This window comes from Chelonia mydas, chromosome 2 (assembly GCF_015237465.2).
Source record: "Chelonia mydas isolate rCheMyd1 chromosome 2, rCheMyd1.pri.v2, whole genome shotgun sequence".
Classification (NCBI taxonomy): Eukaryota; Metazoa; Chordata; order Testudines; family Cheloniidae; genus Chelonia; species Chelonia mydas.
The window spans coordinates 233,018,675-233,040,647 of record NC_057850.1 but is presented as its reverse complement, the minus strand read 5'-3'; the positions used below and the strand labels follow the sequence as shown (position 1 = coordinate 233,040,647).

At 41.6% G+C, this 21,973-nt stretch overlaps 1 protein-coding gene across 1 annotated transcript in view; it reads right to left on the bottom strand.

The window, feature by feature from the left end:
• The window catches only part of CCDC7 (coiled-coil domain containing 7), a 340,456-nt gene that overhangs the window by 310,642 nt on the left and 7,841 nt on the right, over window positions 1-21,973 (bottom strand). The window contains 3 exon segments of the mRNA XM_043538840.1: window positions 6,832-6,918; window positions 11,305-11,388; window positions 11,540-11,880. Of these exon segments, the coding sequence (XP_043394775.1) occupies window positions 6,832-6,918; window positions 11,305-11,388; window positions 11,540-11,824 (456 nt within the window). The 5' untranslated portion in view covers window positions 11,825-11,880.

Here is a 21,973-nt window from a genome sequence, read left to right as displayed (position 1 = left end):
ACTGCCTCAGCAGAGCCTGCTGGTTAGCAATTCAAAGTTGCAAACCCCCCGTTGAATTAATCTTCCTACCTAATAAGTCCAGTCTCTTTGCATCCTTTGAATTGAGGGTGGAAGCCTGATACCCTTATCACTCTCTCTCATTAGCCACTGTGACAACTAACAACTCTGGAGGTGGGTGAGTGTAAAGGTTCTCAAAACCTCAGGAGGGCACATAGTATTTTCGCTCTGCCCTCTTCAAGGTGGGAGGCAATGAAGATGGGGTCTGCCATACAACCTTTATGGGCTCTACATTACCTTGTTAATTGGCAGAGCTATCATGGAGGGACCTACAACTGACAAATGTATTCCCAAGTCTGCAGCCACTCTCTTTAACAACTCTCGGTAGTCTTTAAAATCATCAGGAGGGAGTAAGTTGCCTCTGAAGAAATTGCTTCTTCTAGAGAGGAAAAAGCCAAGACTGGAGGTGGTTGAAACTCTTCCACAGGCTGTTTCTTTGCCTCTAGGACTTCTTTCTGATGCTCAGTACTGGCTCTGGTACTGGACTCTGGAGCAGCTTGGTGAGCAGACACCCCCAGTCTAGACAAGGGCACTGAGTATACATGGTGAGGGCAAGATCTGGAAGCTGGGGGTACCCCCCCACACACAAGAAAGGCCATGACACAGTGCCAGAACTCAGTGAACTGGCCACGTTGCCACGGGAGCTCCCATAGTGGGATCCCGATAGTGGCTGGGAAGAAAGCATCTGTGAGGAGACGGTGAGTCCTGCTTCAGGCTTGTGATACATAAGATCCCACCTCCGAGTCCGACGATAAAGATTCCCCTTCCTCTGACTATAGAGGGGCTGATCCAGTTGGGAACAGGGACTGGTGCCAGGAACATGTGATGGGTGGAGTGTCACCATCATTACTGGCTTCCCCTTGGATGGTACCAAAGGGTGGGCTGACTGGAAAGTAGGCAACTGTGGTACCACAGGTTGAACGGTTGGAGCTGGTACCAGATGGGGCAATGGTGCAGAGGGATCCAACTGCTGTACTGATGGAGACACTGGCACCAAGAGGCAGAGCAAATTTCTTACTGCTGCAGATGCCTCCAGGGTAGTCGACACCGAAATGGTATCTTGTTGCTCTGCTGAATAAGTTGACAGTGCCACTTCTGGCACCAGGCTCAATGATGCCCTTTTCAGTTCCAGAGCCAATTGTGCTCGCTGAGGCACTAGTTGGGAAGAGGAGTGCTTAGGTTTCATATGTACTCTACTCAACTCCTTCTCACTCCTCTTACCAGACTTGGAGGGTGGAGATCTTCATAGCCAGAGCCTCCTTGGAAGTCTTATATTTCTTCCTCAGCACGAGTGAGGGAGATCGGTTCCAGACTGAAAAGCTGGCAAGAGCTAATCTCAAATTCTTCAATAAAGAGGATAGCCTAGAATATAAGGACGTAATAAGGAAGGGTTAGCAGAGAGGGGATTAATTCTCAAAAGCTAAGAACCTTTTCCATTTGAAGATATAAATTCTTTTTAATTGAAGCTTTGCAAGGAATTGAAGAACATCTACTGTACTTCAGTGTTCAGCATTCGGTAGTAAGATTCCACAATTCATACTGCTAGGTGAAGAGATTCCAGGTCTTAATGGAGAATGACTCCACTCCTGAGATAGAAGACAGGAACTACTGACAGGAGAGTAACCCATACTGATGAGTCCAGATGCCAGCAACCTGATCACTATATCTTCTTGATTACATGAGGAAGAAGAGATAGCAGATGAAAAGTACCGAAAAAAATCTTGATTCCAGAATTCTAAGATTTGCTTCAATGAGTGTCAAACTCTGACCTAGTGTTAGACTGGCCTTTTCCAATTTAGCCACAACCCCATGGTTCAAAAGAGGGTACAGATAAATGAAAAGATATATGAAACCCTTTGAGTTGACTGAACTCTAACAATCTAATCCTCCAACTAGTATAGTAACACCATACATATAGTATACATAAAGATGTTATGCCTAGACATGCCAAGCAGATGGAGCTTCCAAGGACTGACAAGCATCTGGGAAGTAGTCAAAGAAAAACAAAATGGGTGCACCCTGTACTAGTAAAGGAAATTTACTCACCTGTAATTCTGACTTAACAGGATTCCCACTCCTGCTCCTGATTTCTTTTGTGTCAGACTGATGGAACTCCCTTGCAGGAATTTTGGTCCTTTGTAGAAGCAGTAACAGGATAAGTAAGGCTCCTGATTACTCACTGTATGACACCTAAGCAGTTAGTCAAATTTTAGGGCCCTGGGGATGCTCCAGTTAGAAGCAGAAATTGATGGTGTCTGGTATTTTCTTGTTACAGTCTTGTTTATTTACATGAAATGTAGGAGGAACCAAGAACACAAGGAGCAGTTTCTTAGCTTACAGCCACAAGCTTCTTTAGCCAAAAGACCTGAAAAGCTCTCTCTAGCTTTTTCCAGGGATACATTGTGCTCACTAGCTACTGCCTGTCTTTCTTGCCTCTCCTCAGTTCTGTCTGTCCTCAGTTTCTCTGTATTCTGTCTTCCCTCAGACTATAGCCCTGCAAATCTGCAGATATCTGCTTTATATCACAGATATCCATGACCATGTTTGCAGACCACAGATCAGATGTGGATACAAATTTTGTATCCGCGCAGGGCTCTACCTCAGATACACTCACACTCCTAGCCAAAACAAACACCTCCATAAAAGCTTCTGGGTCAGTTCACATATTCCTTTGTTTTAGGTGGAAGCTTATTCTTACAGTTATGTAATTGAAGAGTGAGGTCACACCAATCAATCCCAATGAGGTTTTAACTGAACCCATACAAGGTTTCACCCAGTTTATAAAATACTGGCCTCCAAACATTCCAGTAAGTTCCTTGTCTGTTGGGAAGGCAAAGCTCCCAAGGTGATAACACAATACAAATTATTAATTTTGATTTAAACAGGGATCTCAAACTCAAATCACCACGAGGGCCACATGAGGATTACTACATTGGCCCGAGGGCCACATCACTCACACACACACACACACACCCTGCTGACCCTGGCCCCACCCCTGCCTGCCTCTACCCACCCCTTCCCCGCCCCCCATTCCAACCCCTTCCCCAAACTCCCCACCCCAACTCCGCCCCCCTCCCTGCCCCTATTTAACCCCTTCCCCAAATCCCCACCCCTGCCCCGCCTCTTCTCCACCTCCTCCCCTCAGCGTGCGGCTCCGTGCTCCTCCCCCCCTCCCTCCTGGAAAGCACTAAGCTCCTGGAGGTAGGCATAGGAGCGGGGAAGTGGCGCACTGCGGGGGAGGGGAGTGGCAGGAGAGGGGGACTTGGCGGCTGCAGGAAATACCTTGGGGGGCGTGGGGAGCTTGGTAACCACAAGAAATAACTCGGGAGGAGCAGGGGGCATGAGGAGCTTGGCGGGCCGCAGCAAATAACTCCGCGGGCTGCATGCACCCCTCAGGCCACTTGTTTGAGACCCCTGGATTAAAAGAATTATGAGGATTAAACTTCAAGGTTAGAGATTAGCTGGAGCGATCAGGATATCATTAAACTAGCACTACTAAGGAAGGGTGGCAAAATGAACAGTTCCAATACAGATTACCTATTACTCAGACTCCAGGCATCATGACCATATGACCCAAGGTGCAAAGAATGCAAAGAGAAGAAAAGAAATGAATTTCTTATATACTAATGCTAGCAGTCTGAGTAATAAGCTATTGGGCTCAATACAGGGGTAACTGTATGAAATTCTTTGGCTTGTGTTATACAGGAAGTCAGACTAGATAATCTAATGGTCTCTTCTGGCCTTAAAAAAACTCTATTAAAAAAATATGCCCAATGGAAAAACAGAAAGAAGGTGTAAACAATGAGAAAACTTAAAAGAAGACAATCCTTAAACTATGTGGGGAGGTGGATGGTTGAGGGAGAATACTTTTGGAATGCTATATTCAGATAAGCAAATATACAGGTAAGCAATTTTCCCTTCTCTTAAGATAATTTCTGATAGCATTTTCATTTCTGAAGAGCAAAACAGTTGAGGGATGTCCCAAAAGCAAAAGTAGATAAAGTGACAGAAAGCAGCAGTAACAAGGCCAAAGCCAACAGAATAAAAATCATTATTTTTTTACATACAAGTAGGTAAACAGGAATAAGAGACTCTTACATCTCCAAGCTAGGGTAACAGGATAGCAAGTATGTAAAATCAGGACAGGGAATGGGTGGGTAATAGGCGCCTATAAAAGAAAAAGCCCCAAATATCGGGACTGTACCTATAAAATTGGGACATCTGGTCACCCTAGTCCAAGCCAACCAACTGCTTAAGTCTGTCAAAAATCATCATGTAGACACTGGTCAAATTCAAGTAACAGACATCCTAAAAGAAATAAGATTCTCTTCGGAAGTGGGAAAGTTTGGCTTCTCCTCCCTTGGAAACAAGTTATGAAACATAAAAAGGCTGAAAAAGGAATTCCTTCTGGAAGCCAAATCCCACCAATACTGCTCTGTAAATGTGTGGAGTAAGGACCATATTGCTGCTTTATGTCTGCAATGGAGACATTTCTGAAACAGGCAGTGTTGGCAGCCTCATCACTAAGTAGGCAAGCCTTGACATGGACTTTGTGTTTGGCCAGTTCATCCCAGGGTAAAATGCAATCAGACATCCTTTTAGACATGGTCCTCTTGGTAACACCACTGCTCAGTGATTTAGCCTCAAAAGAAAGAAAAATCAACCAACATTTTCTAACAGTTTTGGTCCACTCCAAGGAGAACGTGAAGGGCCCTTTTACTTTGAGCATATGGAGAAGGGCCTCAGTGGGGTGGGCAAGCAGGTATGAAAAGAATGTTGGCAGGACATAGGTTCATTAAAATGGAACTATGATATCCACTTTGGAGAGGAATCTCAAATAATACCCCCTTATCATTATAGTATCTGGTATAGGATGCATCAGTGAGCAGAGTCCAAGTTCACTCATTCTACATGTTTCACTCACTGCTACCAAAGAAATGACCTTCCATGTAAGAAACTTAAGTTCGCAGGGACTGAGTGGTTTAAAAAGAAGCTTTAATCCAATTTGTCAGGACCACTTTACTATCCCAAAACACAGGTCTTTTAAACAGAGGTTTCAAAAGTGTGAAGCTCCATATGAACCCAATGACAAGAAGCTATGGAGGCACTAAGCTACTTTTGACTAATTTGATAGGCCAAAATAGCTACCATATGTATCTGGGGAAAGTGTGTCTTTAAAACAGATGAAGAAAGTCTTAAAGGAGCATCTGTGCAGGACAAGGAAAGGGGTCATCACAGGCTTGTTTGAACCATGCCACAAAATGTTTTAAACTTGGAATTATAGGTCCTTCTAGTAGATGGCTTCAGAAATGCCATGAGGACAAAAGTTATCCGCTTAGAGACACCATACCTATGAATTTGTACTATCTGATAGGAACTACAGAGTAGGCCCCCCATTTGAATGGAAAATGTCCTCATTTTGAATGGTTTCAGAGTAACAGCCGTGTTAGTCTGTATTCGCAAAAAGAAAAGGAGTACTTGTGGCACCTTAGAGACTAACCAATTTATTTCAGCATAAGCTTTCGTGAGCTACAGCTCACTTCATCCGATGAAGTGAGCTACTGGTTAGTCTCTAAGGTGCCACAAGTACTCCTTCTCATTTTGAATGATGATCAGAAGCCAGATTTTCAGTCTGAGAAGTTCAGCTTGTGTCACCTACAATGGAGTTGAGAACCATACCTGTTCTGGGCCAGTCTGAGGCTATTATGATCACTGAACCCTTTTCTCTCCTAACCTTTGCAATCAAAGTGAGATGTGGAAAAGCATATTGGAACCTCCCTCCCCAATGGCTGAAGAAGGTGTTCATGTGATATTTTCCAAGTGCCGTGGGCAAAAAAAACCAACAGAGGCTTCTTTTTCAGGTGAGTGATAAAGAGTGTGTCCTATCACAGTCAGCGTAGCTATTTGGTGTGCAGACCTGTAGCACACATTTAACATCATCTGACACGCGATTGAAAATCTGATTACTTTTAAGATCAAACTGTTCTCTCAGCCAAGCAACAGGCCCCACAGACCCAGGGACCAAAAACTGAGAAGGTATTACCAGTGATTCATAGGACCAATTGAAGGAATTAAGAGGACCAAAACCAGCACCAACTATAAACTGTTTGATGTTCAGACCTGGTGAAAAATCCATACCCCAAGCACTATAAGCCAACCTAACCGCCGGTGTAAACAGAGCTACATCAATGGAAGAATTCTTCCATCAACCTAGCTACCGCCTCTCAAGGATGTGGATTACCTACGCCAATCGGAGAACTCATCAGTGTACATAGTGTCTACACTGAAGTGCTACAGAGGTGCAGCTGCAGCCACTGTAGTGTTTTAAGTGTAGACATATCGACACAGACGCTGTACTTGAATCAAGGCAGGCTAGGAGAGGAGGGAGAAGACAATATCCAAATATGGATTATGCAATTGCACAGACCAGATATAGTCAAACAATCAATCCCTGACTACGAACGAGAAGATTTTAAACATATGATTAACTAAAACACTGATGTAAAGAAAGATGGCGTCTGAGCTTAAAGCCTATGGCAGCAAAAAAGGAATGGAGCCACAGGTTCTTATATATTCCCATACCAATGGTCCATATGGGGGTAAGCACAATAATAAGTGCTTTCTAAATAGTGCCAAGCCTGCAGATTGAGAATTTTGCAGACCTTCTGAATGCATACCTAGAGAGACAATTCTCAAAAGAAAATCCAATCAAAAATTTTAAAAGTTTAAAAAATAAATCCATTCACTTTCTTTTCAAAGCTTAACACTACATACTTGTTTTTCTTCCTCAAATGCTGTTTCTAGTTGTGTTGTAGCTGATGAAAAACATAACAGGAATGCAGTCATATCCTCAAGACTTTCCTTTTAAAGAGAAAAGAAAAATATCCATCCATATTCTGCTGAAACTCTGTATACTCTGACATTTTGTTTTAAGGAACCCTTAAAGTATGAAAAAATATTAACTTGGATTAAATGAACCAATTAAATTCTAGTTTAATCATGGAGGTGTTTGTAAAGTCATTTAATTTTCATTTTGGGCTGTGTTTAGATTATTAAAATGGAAATACGTTACAGTAATTTATTTTTCTCCATTACAGTATTTCAGTTCACTGTACAAGTTGAATAAGAGTAAACAGAGTAATTAATTTCACATTTTGCTTACTGACAGTTTCACTTCCTGATTCTCATGAACTACCATAATGTTGTGTTTGAGTTTTCAAAACTGTAGGGAACTCTTTAACTTAAAGAACACTGTTCCAATTGGAATTTTTTTTAAATATCAGAACATTTAAAATCCTATTATGGTTTTATTTTTTAAGCAAAACTGGTTTTGGGGTGTAACCTATTTGATAGTAATATTCCTGTAAGCTAAAAAAAATATTCAAATTTAAATAGACATTTCCCTTACTGTTACACCTAGATATTGCAATTGATTGAAAGTAGCATATAATCTTACTTATGACGATAAATCAGTCCTATCTATCGGTGCTGGTGTTTTAAGCAAGGGATTCTGGACATATGCATTAAGTTCAAATACCTGTCCAGTGCAGTTTATTTTATTTAAAAATTTTAAAAATGCAAAAATAAAAAAGTGTCCCACTTCTTTAAGGCTGAAACAATGAAAAAAATTGTTTCAGCTATAATCTCCAAAGCAACAGAAGTTTACCTCAGCCACTGTGCGGTTAAAGCCTTGTCTATATGCAAAAGTTGTACTATTTTAACTGTACTGATATAGTTAAAGTATCCCCCTGATAATGTGGACACAATTATATTTGTATAAATGGTCTTATAGCAATATAATGAATCCTGTATAGGAAGGGGGAATAAGCTTGTGGTGAAGCAAAGAAACTGCCCACCAGCACAGAAGGGGTTAAAGTGAGCCTTTGGGCCCAGCTATCCCCACCCCTTTATAACTGCAGCCAGTGCCAGGACTGGAGGGGAGGGAAAAGGAGGGAGCCTGGCTCAGTTTGGGGCTGACTGGTGAAGAGGCAGGAGCTAGCTGCCTCCCTACCTGAGGGAAGAATCTCTAGCCTGTCTGCCAACGCAGCCACCAGGAACCAAATACCCATCTTCCTCGCCAGAAGAGTTAGAGAAACAGGCTGAGGAACACCTGGTCTAAGAGGAACCTGGATGACCGAAGTGCAGAGACCTTGTGGGTGTTCCGACCCTGCCAAACTTATGACTGCTGCAGGGTGACACTCAGGGGCCATGAGGGGCACTACTAGAGAGAAGCCACCACAGGAACTTGGACTGAAGGGGCAACAGTAGGAAGTAGCCCTGGGCAGTGGACATAGACTCCCCGCTGGGAGCTCCCCTACTCAGAGGTTGACTTATATAGGGCCCTGGGCTGGAACCCAGTGGAATAGGAGGGCCCAGGTTCCCTTAACCCCTGCCTTAAAGACTGAGGCACCTCAACCACAAGAAGCAGGGGGCAGGAAGACAGACTCCAACCACTAGGCAGACTGGCCCTCCAAGCCCCCTGTTACAAAACTGTATTGTTGTAAGGCTGTTTATACTGTTATAACTGCATCTACTCTAGGCAGTGTACCAGTATAACTATATCAGTAAAAAATTACACCCTTAACCACCATAGTTACACAAAATGTGTGTATAGACCATACATAACTAAGCAAGTAACAGTACATCTAAGCTTCAAGCTTTTGGGGTCTGTTGAGCCCTAGGGTGTCAAGCGCTAGGGTATCAACTGTTCTGGAACAAACAATAGTGGAGAGTTTGGATGAGCATTATAAAGATGTAAATCAACTTTAGTCATCTGGCAATCAAGTATTAAAAGGGAGCAAAACTCTGCTTGAGACCCTAGAGCTTTGTATAGCCTTGGATTAGAAGTTGTCTACACAGTTTTTTCAGTACAAAGTACCTTGGCATCAATATACAGAAGTTATTTTTTAAATGTATCTGTTGTCTGATTCCACTTCAATGAATCCACTTTGGAAGCAACATAACTTTATTTTGGAATGAATGCCACTCTAAGGTTCGTGTGGATGCATAACTATTTTGAATTAACTATAATGCTTCAGATATTCCTCCCAGAGATATCCCATATGGCATTGTTTCAAATCTGGATGAGCCTGTCTGGTTATCTGTGTGCCTTCCACTGCTCCAGGATCATCTTGATTAAATGTCACCTCCCTTTGTCTCCTCCCAGCACACACCCAAGTGTACCTCCTTTGTGATTCCAGCTTCTGACAAGTTCACATACCCTAAGCCCATTTTTGCAGCCATGCCCCATGATTCAGCATGGCTCCATCTGGAGGTCCTGGACTTCCTTGCCTTCTGGGGAGAGAAGGGTTTCCAGTTCCCTATTACCAAGCATCACCAGAATGTTAAGATTTATGAGTAGCTATGCCAGTAAATGTACAAGAAGGGGTACTCCTCAGACACAGCTCTGCGCTGTGCCAAATCAAAGGAGATCTAGCAGAATTACAAGAAGATGAGACAAAAACAAGACCTCTTACTCGTCACTTGGTAGAGGTGGAGCAGCCATAGAAATAAGTGGAGACTCTGTCGGTACCCAGTGAATCTCCGGAGAACGAGAGGTGGTTGTTACCCAGAACGGGTCAGTGCCTAACGGGAGATTCAGGCATTTCTGTTACTGTTACCAAGTCTTGAGGAAATCAAAACTCTTGTGGCACCAGAACAGTGGACGATACCAATGAAGCAAATTGGGCAAAGGTAACTGTGGTAAAAGGCACCGGTGGTACCGAAGGTCTCATGACCAGTAGATGTCAGTCTGGTCTTTTGCAGAGCTGAAGTGCTGGGTACTGAGGTCCTAGCACACACTCTGTTGGTCCCAATTTAAAAGAGCTGATCTTCTCTCTGCCACTCCGATCACCCGATGGTACTGATCTTCCAGAGCCAAAACTCTTAGAGTCCTTAGGCTTGCCGGTGGTCAAGGTTTTTGAGGAACCTGCAGCCTCATGGGTACGGAGTTGGAGGTTGGTAGGTGCCAAAGCTTTCTACCTGATCAGAGACCCTCCCTCTGAGGCTGCAGGGAAGGGGGGAGCACATATAGGCAGGCCGAAGGGACACTGCTAAAATCTCCAATCTGAAGCGCATGGGGTGCAAGCGCACCTAGAGTGGAGCATGCATAAGGACACTAATCAAAGAATAATACTAGGTTGTCGTCCTTTATGTGAGTCAGCAATAGAGGGAAATGAGATACAAACTTTGACTGTGGGTTTCGTGGATATTTGCTAACAGCAGAAGAATGGTGAGACTTGGGTTTCATACCAGGTTCTGTAGGGCAATGTGCTGCACTGGTCACAAACGACTTCTTCTGACCCATCCCCAGCCCAGCGCTAAGAAACAATTACAGGGAAAGTCCAGCTTTGTCCCTGTATCCTTGTGTTAGAGAACACTCAATAAGACTGCGGGAATGGCACATGCACAGCCTGGTCACATGTAGCAGCTGCAAGTGGATGCTCAGTTGCTCTAAGGGGATAGTTTGTGCACAGTCCATTCTGCACTAGGAGCTGTGAGTGGCTTTAGCACATTCAGTGAGAATAGAAGCTGTGGATAGTTTAGCTGCTAGGGCTTGTCTACACTGGCAATTAACGGCGCTGCAACTTTCTGGCTCAGGGGTGTGAAAAAATACCCCCCTGAGCACAGCAAGTTGCAGCACTGTAAAGCACCAGTGTAAACAGTAACCCAGCGCTGGGAGGCACGCTCCCAGTGCTGTGAGCTACGCCCCTCACGGGAGGTGCACCGTGACCAAACAAGGCACGCTAAAGCACTGCCGCTGCAGCGCTTTAGTGTTGCAAGTGTAGACAAGCCCTAAGTCTCTTTGGGCATGTGTGAACTGAGATTGTTCAAAGATCTAGTCAAATTTGGGCAGATTTTTACAGGAACAGCAAAAGGCACATCCATGACACAAAGGTTACCCCCTGTCAAATTTCAGGTCCCTGTTTCAAAGCAGAAAAACAAGAACTTCTTAAAGAAAAGGTTGTCCGAATTTTTTTTTTTAAGTCATGAAACTGTGTATTTTTTCCTAACCTCAGTCTCAAAAAAGACTCTCCATTTTAGCTACCTTGGTATTTATTTGCCTATTACCAAGCAGCTATTTATGTTTGTAAATTTACAATACTAAATTATTTTTATTGATAAGAATATGATAATTTTGTGATTTAAAGTTAGTGTTGGTGCTGACATTTTAAGTTAAACTATTAAATCTAGAAGTAAAACACATTTTTAAAATCTCTTATTATATGGAACTATTATTACACATACAACTGAGCTTTCCTTTTCCTCTTCCTCCTCCTCCTCCTCCTCTTCAGCTTTCTTAGCATACACATATTCCATTGTGTGCACAAGCTGCAAAAAATATTTTAACGTAATTTTATCTTAATTAGTAAGAATATTTTCTCCTATTATCTTAATATCTCTCAAAGCAAAAAAATTAATAAAAATGCAAATATTTTTATTTGAACTATGAAGTCGCAATTAAATGAAGAGAAATGTATACCTCATTTAGATGATCAGTGATGTCTTTTAGCATCTGCAGTTCATCTACCATATCAGGTTTATTTTCAGATGGAATCGGTATGGAATACTTTACCATAGATTCTCCTGGAGATGGAGGTATGCACACCAGCGGCTCACTTTCATTTGCCAAGAACTTTATCTTATGTTTTATCTTTGAATTAGTAGGAGATGAGCCTTGTAACACAGGTGAACTCTTTTTAAAAATGGATGTTCCTGCATTTGTTTCTCTGGTAGTGCTGGGTTTCATCTGCTTTGTTGCTTTCATATTGGTATTTGCATTATCTTTCCAAGCATAGATGACAAAAGATTTATTATGTCACCCTATAAGCCAAAGAATAACATAATTGCAGGGGGGATGTACACAATTGCTGACTGAAATGTAACTCATTTACATTTGTTTATAAAAACATAAATTCATTGCCTAGGCATCTGAGTGAATTTATATTAAAACACAATTAAACAAAATTAATTATGGGGCAGCCAACAAGTGTCTACAACAAAACTACACATGTTTACAACCACTTTGTGCAGTAACACTCATCATAATAAAAAGACACAAGGGTAAGATCTCCAACCTATTATCTGAACAAGTATAAACACACTAGAGGAAGCTGTTAAATAATTGCTTTGAGAGGTATGTAGGATAAAAACCTCAGACAAAACACCCATCAGAGCTAATGATTAGGCAAAAGTCTGTGTGGCCTGGGCCTTGATCCTGCAACTATTTTCAAAAGTGGACCCCTGCACCTGTGCTGAGCCCCAGTGATCACCACCGATCCAATTGTAGAATCTTTTTTTCCATTTGTTTTTAATACCAGCCACTAAATCTTTTATTTTTTAATAAATCCAAAGAAATAAATATTTTTTTTAATTTGTATCATTTTGGCGTGATCTTTCAGTGGTGTTCTATAACTGTTAACTTACAAACCCTGTTCCCATATCTGCACAAGCACTATGAAAGATACCTGTGAAGCTCAATCAAAAAATGGAACAAAAGAAAGTCACTTCTGTTGATTTTGCAGTAGAAATACAAGATACAAAATTTGCCAAAGGGAGAAGAACAAAATAGTAGGGAAAGAAATGTAACTGTCTTGTTTTAAGATTATATTACTAACAATAGAGAATGAATATACTGTAATGCTGAAAGGTGTTAATGGCTACCGAGGGGATCTTTGATTCACAGACCTTGTTAAACCTAAGGAATAAGACAAGCATTCTCTTTCAGTCTCAATGGATGGAGGAATTAAGCCCTTTATATAATGAAACAGCTGCAGAAAAATAAAGGCTATGGCCCCAGGCACTAAGCCATATGGCCAGGCCTAATCAGAGCTAACCCAGGTAGATTAACAGGGGTTTCCCTTGGTTGCCAACACAGGGGCTAGACATTGATTTTGCAGCCTGTGTGTGGTGGAAGCAGAAAGGTTGTTAACACAATCATAAAAATGTAAGGCTGGAAGAGATCTTGGGGAGGCATCTAGTTCAACATCTGTGCTTAGGCAGCACCAAGGCTACCTAGACCATAGTGGACAGGTGTTTGTCTAATGGGATCTTAAAAAGCTCCAATGATGGGCATTCCACAACCTTCCTTGGAAGCCTATTCCAGTGCTTAACTATGCTTATAGTTAGAAAGTCTTTCTTAATATCTAACCTAAAATCTTCATTCCTTAAGATTAAGCCAATTCTTTCTTGTCCTACCTTCATTGGACATGGAGAACAATTGATCACCATTCTCTTTATCACATCTCTTAACATATATGAAGACTGTTATTGGGTGTCCCGTCCCACCGCACCCCCATCTTCTTTTTGCAAAACTAAACATGCTCAGTTTTTTAACCTTTCCCAAGAGGTCAGGTTTTCAAAACCTTTCATCATCTGTTGTTTCTTCTCTGTACCCTCTCTAATTTGTCCACATCATGACTGTGAGAGGAAGCAGAAAGACACAGTTCCTTCTGCTCAAAACTCATTGGAGTGCAAAATTAGGGATTTCTGAGCAAGTAAATTGCTTGCTGTTGTTTGTTTCTACTGTGTTCAAGGAAACGGGACTTTGTGTACATTTTTGTAAATAAACAAGATTGCACTGAGAATATACCTAACTCATATCATTGATTTCTCATCCAAATGGAAACAACTCATAAAGATCCCAAATATTGGCTAATTGCTTAGGCCAAAGGGACAACAATATCATGTAACTGAAAGAAACTACATAAAAGGTCATTGAAAAATTTTTCTTCAATGTTGCTGTTGTTTCTCTTCACATTAGTCCTCTTAATAGTTTCAGAAATAATTCTACTCAAATTTTGAAGTTATGGAGTGGGGGACAAGAGCAAGTGCCACAGAGAGAAGACACAGAGAGAGACTGGGTAAAAAGAGAGAATGAAAAAGCATACTATTAGAATATAAATAACTGAAAAAACCTGACATGAAAGGAACTGAAGTATCTAGAAACAGAAATATAAAGGTCCAAGAAGAGAGAAATGTTTAAGGAAGATAAGGAGGCCCTGGGAACTAAGACTGAGTCCAAGATTTTTCCCACTATTGCTCACACCAGAACAGCTCCAAAAGCAGTATCAATAATGGGAGTGCCAGTGTAAACCAGGCTCCCATGGTCCACTAACATTTTAACTATGTGTTATTTAAACCTGATCAAATCTGGTCTCCCCAACATAATACTAAAACATCAGCAGTCTACAATAGTTATCACTAGTGAAGCTTCTCAGTGAGATATTTTTGGCAAAAAACCTTAGTGTAGACAAGTAAGAGTAACCGCCGAAGTGAGCCAACGTCAAATAAATAAGATACAAAATGAAACAAAACTGAGTTAAAAATGCAGTTCAGCTTACTTTAGTTCCTGTGGAAAGGTCTACGAATGAACAAAAGAAGGTGACTGTATTCACACTTCTTTTCATAACAGCTGCTTCCTGTAATCACCACAGTGAGCTGCACACATGCAAGGAGCCAGCTGTGAGAGCTGCAATGCTTCTGATGTTAGGTTGACTCAAATTCTCCTTTCATTTCACCACTCAAAATAACTACAGAGGCACAGGAGGGTATGTCTAAACTAATGGGACTGTACCAGCATAGCTACAATGCTGTAGCTAGGCCAGCATAAACCCATAATGTATACACATCCTACATTGACAAAAGGGTTTTTTCTGTCAGTGTAGGAACAACATCTCCCTGAGTGACAGTAGTAAGGTCAACAGAAACATTCTTCCATCAACGTAGCTGCATTACACTGGTGGTCGGTCAGCACTGCTACTTCACTCAGAATTCAGAGTAGCAGCCGTGTTAGTCTGTATCCGCAAAAGAAAAGGAGGACTAAGGTGCCACAAGTCCTCCTTTTCTTTTCACTCAGAATGTAGCTTTTTCATACTGCTGAGCAACATAGCTATTCTCAACCTAAATTATAAGTTTAGACCAGGCCAGGGACTCTGGGTAACAGCAGTAAAAGCACTGCTAAAATATTCCTGTTTCTGAAAAAGATTGCAGTTGTAAATTCTACTGGAGATAAGTTTCTCACTTATTTTGTTCTTAATCTGAAGTCTGGCAGAAGATGTCTGTATGTTGAAGTATGTCAAAGGAGGTGTGGGGTGTTAGACACCCCTTCTCCCACACACAGTGCTGGGAATGTGAGGGTGTGATGGTGTGTGTACACTGAATAGGTTAATGTGGACCTCAGAGGCCAGTTATGTTACCTGGCAGCACCTGTGAGAGAATGCAAGCCAGGCTTAACTGATGATGAAGCCAAGATGGGGAGGGCCTGGGCAGTGATTATATAGCCAAGAAATAGAGAGCAAAAGGGCCTGGGCTAGACTGGCTGAAACAAAGGAAGTTTGACAGGAGGCTGGGGCTAACTGGCAGTGGAAGAAAGACTGGCTCTGCTGCTGGCTAGCTGAGAGGTAGAGGATGGAAATTATGTTGGAAAATGAGGGAGAAGCCACAAGGGATGAGTAATGGCTTCATATCAGAAAGAAGGAAAAAAGAATAGAAATGTCTGTATCTGAAGAAGAGGGCATCAGACAGGGATGGAAGAGAGAGTAAGAAAAAGGATTGACATTTTGTAATTGTCAAATCACTAATGGAAGATGTAAAGACAGGAGATGTTATTCCCTTGAAAACAGCAGCATGGATTAGATGAAGTATTAGAGATATATTAAGAGCTAAAAGAATGCAGGGTGGAGATTTATTAATACAATGTATGTATAAAGAACAGGTTGAGAAACTTCTTAAAACTACAGTATTAGGAAAAATAAATGTAATTTGCCAGCTGCCTAAATATATGACAGAAGCGGGAGGGGTAATGTATAAGGTTCCACTAGGCATGACTCAGGATGAAATTAAAAGGGGTATAGGTTGTTAACAAACTGTTGTTTGTTAAGTGTCTGATTAGCAGGAGAGGGGAAGAACACAAACTATCCACAGCTGTCCAAGTAACATTTACAGGTGAAACACTACCCAATAGGGCTAAAATAGGATAACTCTTCTGGCTTAAACTATATATTCCAGCCCCTTTGAGATGTTATAAATATCAAAGGTTTGGGTATGTGTCTGTAAGGGGAAAATGAGGTGTGGTAAGGGAGAACACACCTATGAGAACTCTATGGAAGGAACAGAACTAAAATGCACTGATTGCAGAGATAAGCACAATGCAGCATACAAAGGGTGCATGGTGACAGAACAAGCCAGACAGATACAGAAAATTAAAACTATCTGTAATATTCTATACAGACGCTACCAAAAGATATTCACAATGGAAAGTGGAGAAGGAGGAAAATGCCAGTAAGGAAAAAGAGTTATTGGTACAACAAAATTCAGTTCAGGGCAGAAATAAGAGAAATAAAAGTACTACTTGTAAGTAAAGACAAATGTATAGCATTTATGATAGAAGTGATTAATTGCACTTTACAGGGAAGAAGACTGAAAAAATAAAAATTACAAGAAAGTGGAAGAAAAATATTTGCATATAGGAAATCTCTTGATAGACCGTGTTCATGTAATTTTAAATGAGGGTAATAATGTAGTTGTGGTTCTAACAATTTTTGGCTGTAGCACACATAGTTTCATAAAACATGGTCAGGAATTAAAACAAATTGTTTCTGAAACAGAAAACAAACCTGACATCATAGTGTATAAGAAAGATGATTGGTAAGAAAACATATGTACAGACTTCCAGGATATGATGTAATCAGACATGACAGAGAAATAACAAGAGAAGCAGGTTGTCTGTATATTTATAAAGGAAGGTCTTAGTTACATTGAAATAATCATGCAGAACTTATGTTTTGAATACAACACTGCTGAGATTCTTATGCAGACATTGAAGTCTAGCAGAAGATAGCTGTATGCTGAAACTATAATGTTTTACAACCCATGTAAATAAACTAGACAATTTAGAATTGGAAGTTAGTTAAGGGTATCAAAGACCTAAAAATGCGTGGAGACCTTAATAGCCATAATAAATTTTAGGGAAGCAGGAAAACTGATTATAATGGCTAATGCCTGGAACTGTTCTTTGACAGGCACAATGTGGTATTGCTAAATACTGGAGCACCTAATCAGGTTTAATTCAGTGGATAGAACCTTTACATCAGGAATTTCAACAAGCAATATAGCTAGGGCCCTACCAAATTCACGGTCCATTTTGGTCAATGTCCCGGTCATGGAATTTTAAAAAACATAAATTTCATGATTTTAGCTACTTAAATTTGAAATTCTACAGTGTTGTAATTGTAGGAGTCCTGACTCAAAAAGGAGTTGGGAGGGGGGAGGTCACAAGATTATTGTAGGGGAGGTTGTGGTACTGCTACCCTTACTTCTGCACTGCTGCTGGCGGTGGCACTGCCTTCAGAGCTGAGCATCTGGAGAGCGGCAGCTGCTGGCCGAGGAGCCCAGCTCTGAAGGCAGAGCCACCGCCAGCAGCAGCGCAGAAGTAAGGATGGGATGGTATGGTATTAGAGACAAGGTAGGTGAGGTAATACTGCTGACTGCAGAGCTGAGCCCTTAGTCAGCAGTCACCACTGTCTGGCTGCCCAGCTCTGAAGGCAGCAGCACAGAAGTAAGGGTGGCATGGTATGGTATTGCCACCTTTACTTCTGCACTGTTCCTGGCAGGGCACTGCCTTCAGAACTGGGTGCCCAGCCAACAGCCGTTTCTCTCCAGCCACCCAGCTCTGAAGGAAGGTAGATGAAAGGGTGGTAATACGGTGACCCCTCCCCTAAAATAACCTTGTGACAACCATCACCCTCAACTCCATTTTGGGTGAGGACTCCCAATTTGAGAAATGCTGGCCTCCCCCGTGAAATCTGTACATTATAAGGTAAAAGCACACAAAAGACCAGATTTCATGGTCCATGATGCATTTTTCATGGCCGTGAATTTCGTAGGGCCCTAAATACAGCACATAAATGCAACTGGGAAGTCAATAAAGAAAATGGAACAGGAAGTGATCGCTTTCCTATCCTAATTATATATCCATACCAAGGTAATGTTAAAAAACACAGATGGAATCCCTACCTGGAACCTTAGAAAAGCAAACTGGGGGCTCTTAAAGAGAAAATGTGATGAGTATCTAAGTACCAATTGTATAAGTGATAATTTAGAGGCATTTCATGATGATATAATGAAGGGAGTTGTAGCAGCAGCCAACGCAGCTGTGTGTAAGATATCAAATTGCCAAAAACTCAGAAATCCAATTCCCTGGCGGAATGCAGATTGTAGAGCAGCAATTAAAAAAAGAAAGAAGACATATAAATAAGCAAAAATACAATGAATCACCAGGACTTAATAACTACAAAAGATGTAAAATGGTGGCACAAAGACTTATTAAAAAGGCAAAGAAAGACTTGAAGAAAGTATTGTGGGAAAATGAACGAAGATTCCAAGATTTCCAAGCTACATAAACATAAAAGAATGAATGAGATATGGAGTAAAATCAAATTTTGGTCTTGTAGTAAATAATAAAGTTGAAAGTTCTAACTTAGGAAAAGTGAACATTTTAGCAAACGAGTTTCAAAATGTTAGTAGTGATACAAATCAAAGTACAGAGTTTCATCAACAAAAAAGCATGTTTGCTGAAATAAACTGAGAGCTCCTGAATGGCTAGGTAGAACATAAAAATGATTAACTGAATGAAAATTTTAGCATACAGGAACTCAAAAAAGCAATAGACAAAAGTAAAAATAGCATATGTAATGCAATGATTAAGGCTGCGAGTCTGTCATGAAGATCACAGAAGTCACAGATTCCATGACTTTCCAGGGCCTACGTAACTTCTGCAGCGGCTGGGCCAGCCACACCAACCACTGCTAGGGCAGTCTCGGGCCACCACATTCCCTCCCCCCTAGCAGCAGCAGGAATTTGGTTGTGGGAAGGAACTCAGGGCTGGGACAGGGACGTGGGAGGAGGTGTGGGCTCCAGGCCGCGCTTAGCTCGCGGGCTCCCCGGAAATGGACACAAGTCTCTCTCTCAGCTCCTAGGCAGAAGCGCAGCCAAGCGGCTCAACATGCTGCCTCTGCCCGCAGACACTGTCCCCGCAGCTCCCATTGGCCATGGTTCTCGGCCAATGGAAGCTCCAGAGCCGGCGCTTAGGGAGAGGGCAGCGTGCGAAGCCCCCAGGCCATCCCTGCACCTAGGAGCCGAGGGACATGTCGCCGCTTCCAGGGAGCCGCAAGAAGCCAGGTAGGGAGCCTGCCAGCCCTGCCAACCCTTCCCCTCCCCCAGCAGCTTTGGGGTACCGGGCCACGCGCCGCTGCCTGCCCCCCACAGCACTAGCAGGGGTCCCGGGCTGCCCCCCAGAGCACCCACAGCACTGCTGGCCTGTCCCCCTCCACCGAGCACCCAAGATTTAGTCAAGGATATATAGTACAAGTGATGGACAGCCGAAGTTCTCCGAAACCTATGTGGTGTGAGTACTGTGGCACCATTATGTGTGATGCATGGTAGGTAATGGAGAAATGCCCATAAATTTAAGGATAAATTGTTAGATTTAACTTTTAGAGCTACGGTTAGTGGAAACGGTGAAGATAAGAGTTCTAAACAAATATACAAGGACTGTTGAGAGAAGATGTAACTGGAAACCACAAACGCCCACATTCTAACTGGGTCAAAAAGTAAGTAAAAGACTTGAGTAAAACCAAAGGACTGGAAGAGATTAAAATCTTTAGTCATGGGAAATCAAATGATAGCTGGACAGTTCTCTCTTCAAGGAAGGGTAGGACCATTAAATATGATGAATAAAGTTTATGAGCTTATGCATGGCAAATGGGGTCAGCATTTCAAATCTATACTGACTGATCTAAAGATGACAACATGAGGAGAGTGAGAACAGCCTTTTGTATCCTTGAATTTGTGATTGAGACCTATGAGGTTGTCCAATTTTGTGGCCATTATGATGGCCAAATTGGTGGGTATACTGTTGACACTGACCTGAATAAGGTATGTATGCCCAACTATAGCTGTTATTCTATCTGACTCTTTATTGCGTATAATGGCAATAAGAAAGGGAGGAATAAATGGTTCAGTTTTCACAATAGAGATAGGTAAATAGCAGGATCCCCCAAAGATCTGTACAGGGTTATCTGCTGTTCAACATATTCTCAAATGACCTGGAAAAAGGCGGTGAACAGTGAGGTGGCAAAATTTCTTGACAATACAAAACTACTCAAGATAGTTAAGTCCAAAGCTGATTGTGGAGCGCTACAAAGGTATCTTACAAAACTGAGTGAAAAAACAGCAGGTGAAACAAAATAATCCTAACTATATATACAAAATGATGGGGTCTAAATTAGCTGTTACCACTCAAGAAAAAGATCTTGGTGTCATCATGGACGCTTCTCTGAAAACATCTGCTCAATGTGCAATGGCAGTCAAAAAAAGCTAATAATGTTAGAAACCATTAGGAAAAGGATAGATAATAAAACAGAAAATAACATAATGCTGCTCTGTAAATCCATGATACGCCTACACTTTGAATACTGTGTGCAGTTCTGGTTGCCCCATCCCAGAAAAGATATATTATAATTGGAAAGGATACAGAGGAGGACAACAAAAATTATTAGGGGTATGAACAGATTCCAAATGAGGAGAGAGTAAAAAGACTGGAACTGTTCAGCTTAGAAAAGAAACAATTAAAAAGAGACATGAGAGAGGTCTATAAAATCACAACAGCTATGGAAAAGGTGAATAGGGAAGTGTTGTTCACCACTTCACACAACAGAAAAACAAACATAAGGAAGTACTTCTTCATACAAAGTACAGATATCCTGTGGAACTCATTACCAGAGGATGTTACGAAGGCCAAAATTATAAATGAGTTCAAAAAAGAATTAGATAAGTTCATGGAGAATAGGTCCATCAATGGCTATTAGCCAGACCCACAGTCCACATGTTCCTAAACCTCCAACTGCCAGAATCATCTGTCACTGGTCACTGTCATAAAACAGGATACTGGACAGACAATTTGTCTGACTCAGTATGGCTGTTTTTATACACTTATGAGCCTCGGAAAGCAGGAATGACTTAATCAATGAAATATGGTTCTCAACTGCAGTGACAGTACAATTAGGTATTCATGTAGTAATAGCATGGATTCCAGTGCATGTTGGGATACCTGGCAATGAAATGGCAGATAAAAAAGTGAAAAATGCCTTCAAAAATTAAGAGACTAATATAAAGATCGCTTTGAGTACACAGGACTTCAGAAGTTTGGTTAAGAGAGAATTTAAGGAATGGCAAGAAATATGGACCAAAAGCAAAAAAAGACAAACTATCCTAAAAATTCTAAACTTGAGGATAATGTTATACTTCACAGCTAGGCTAGAAGAAGCGAAGTAACTATCTTTAGCATGCTAACAGGTCATTGGGGCCTGAACGGTAATTTATATCTACTAAACATGCACAAAGACAGGTTGTGTGAAACATGCAAAGTTAAAGAAACAGTTGAGCATCTGCTATAGCAATGCAGAGAGAATTATACAGAAAGATTCTTTATGAAGAACTGAGACACCTCAAGATGAAAGAATATATTCTGAAAGGACTGATGAGAGTACTGGGAAATTGGGATAGCATTAAGAAAGCATTACTGAACTTTATTATGGATATAGGAAAGGATGAGAGGACATAGATTTTGATTATGCAAAAACTGCAGTTAGGCGGTGGTCATTGCCACAGATGTTGAGGCTGATGCACCATTAAATGACAGGAAAATAAAAAGAAAAGAAGGGACTGCCAGGGGAAAGAGTCTGCAGTCACTCTCTGGGAATAGAGAAATGGTGAGGTGAGAGCCCAGCAGGGGAGAATAAGCCCTAGGGTTCTAGCCAGAGCAGAGAAGGCTGACAAGCAGCTGGGAAGGCATAAAGCAGCCACTGAGATGGGACAGGCTCTGGTGGTGTGCCCTGAAAGAAGGGCAGGATTAGGA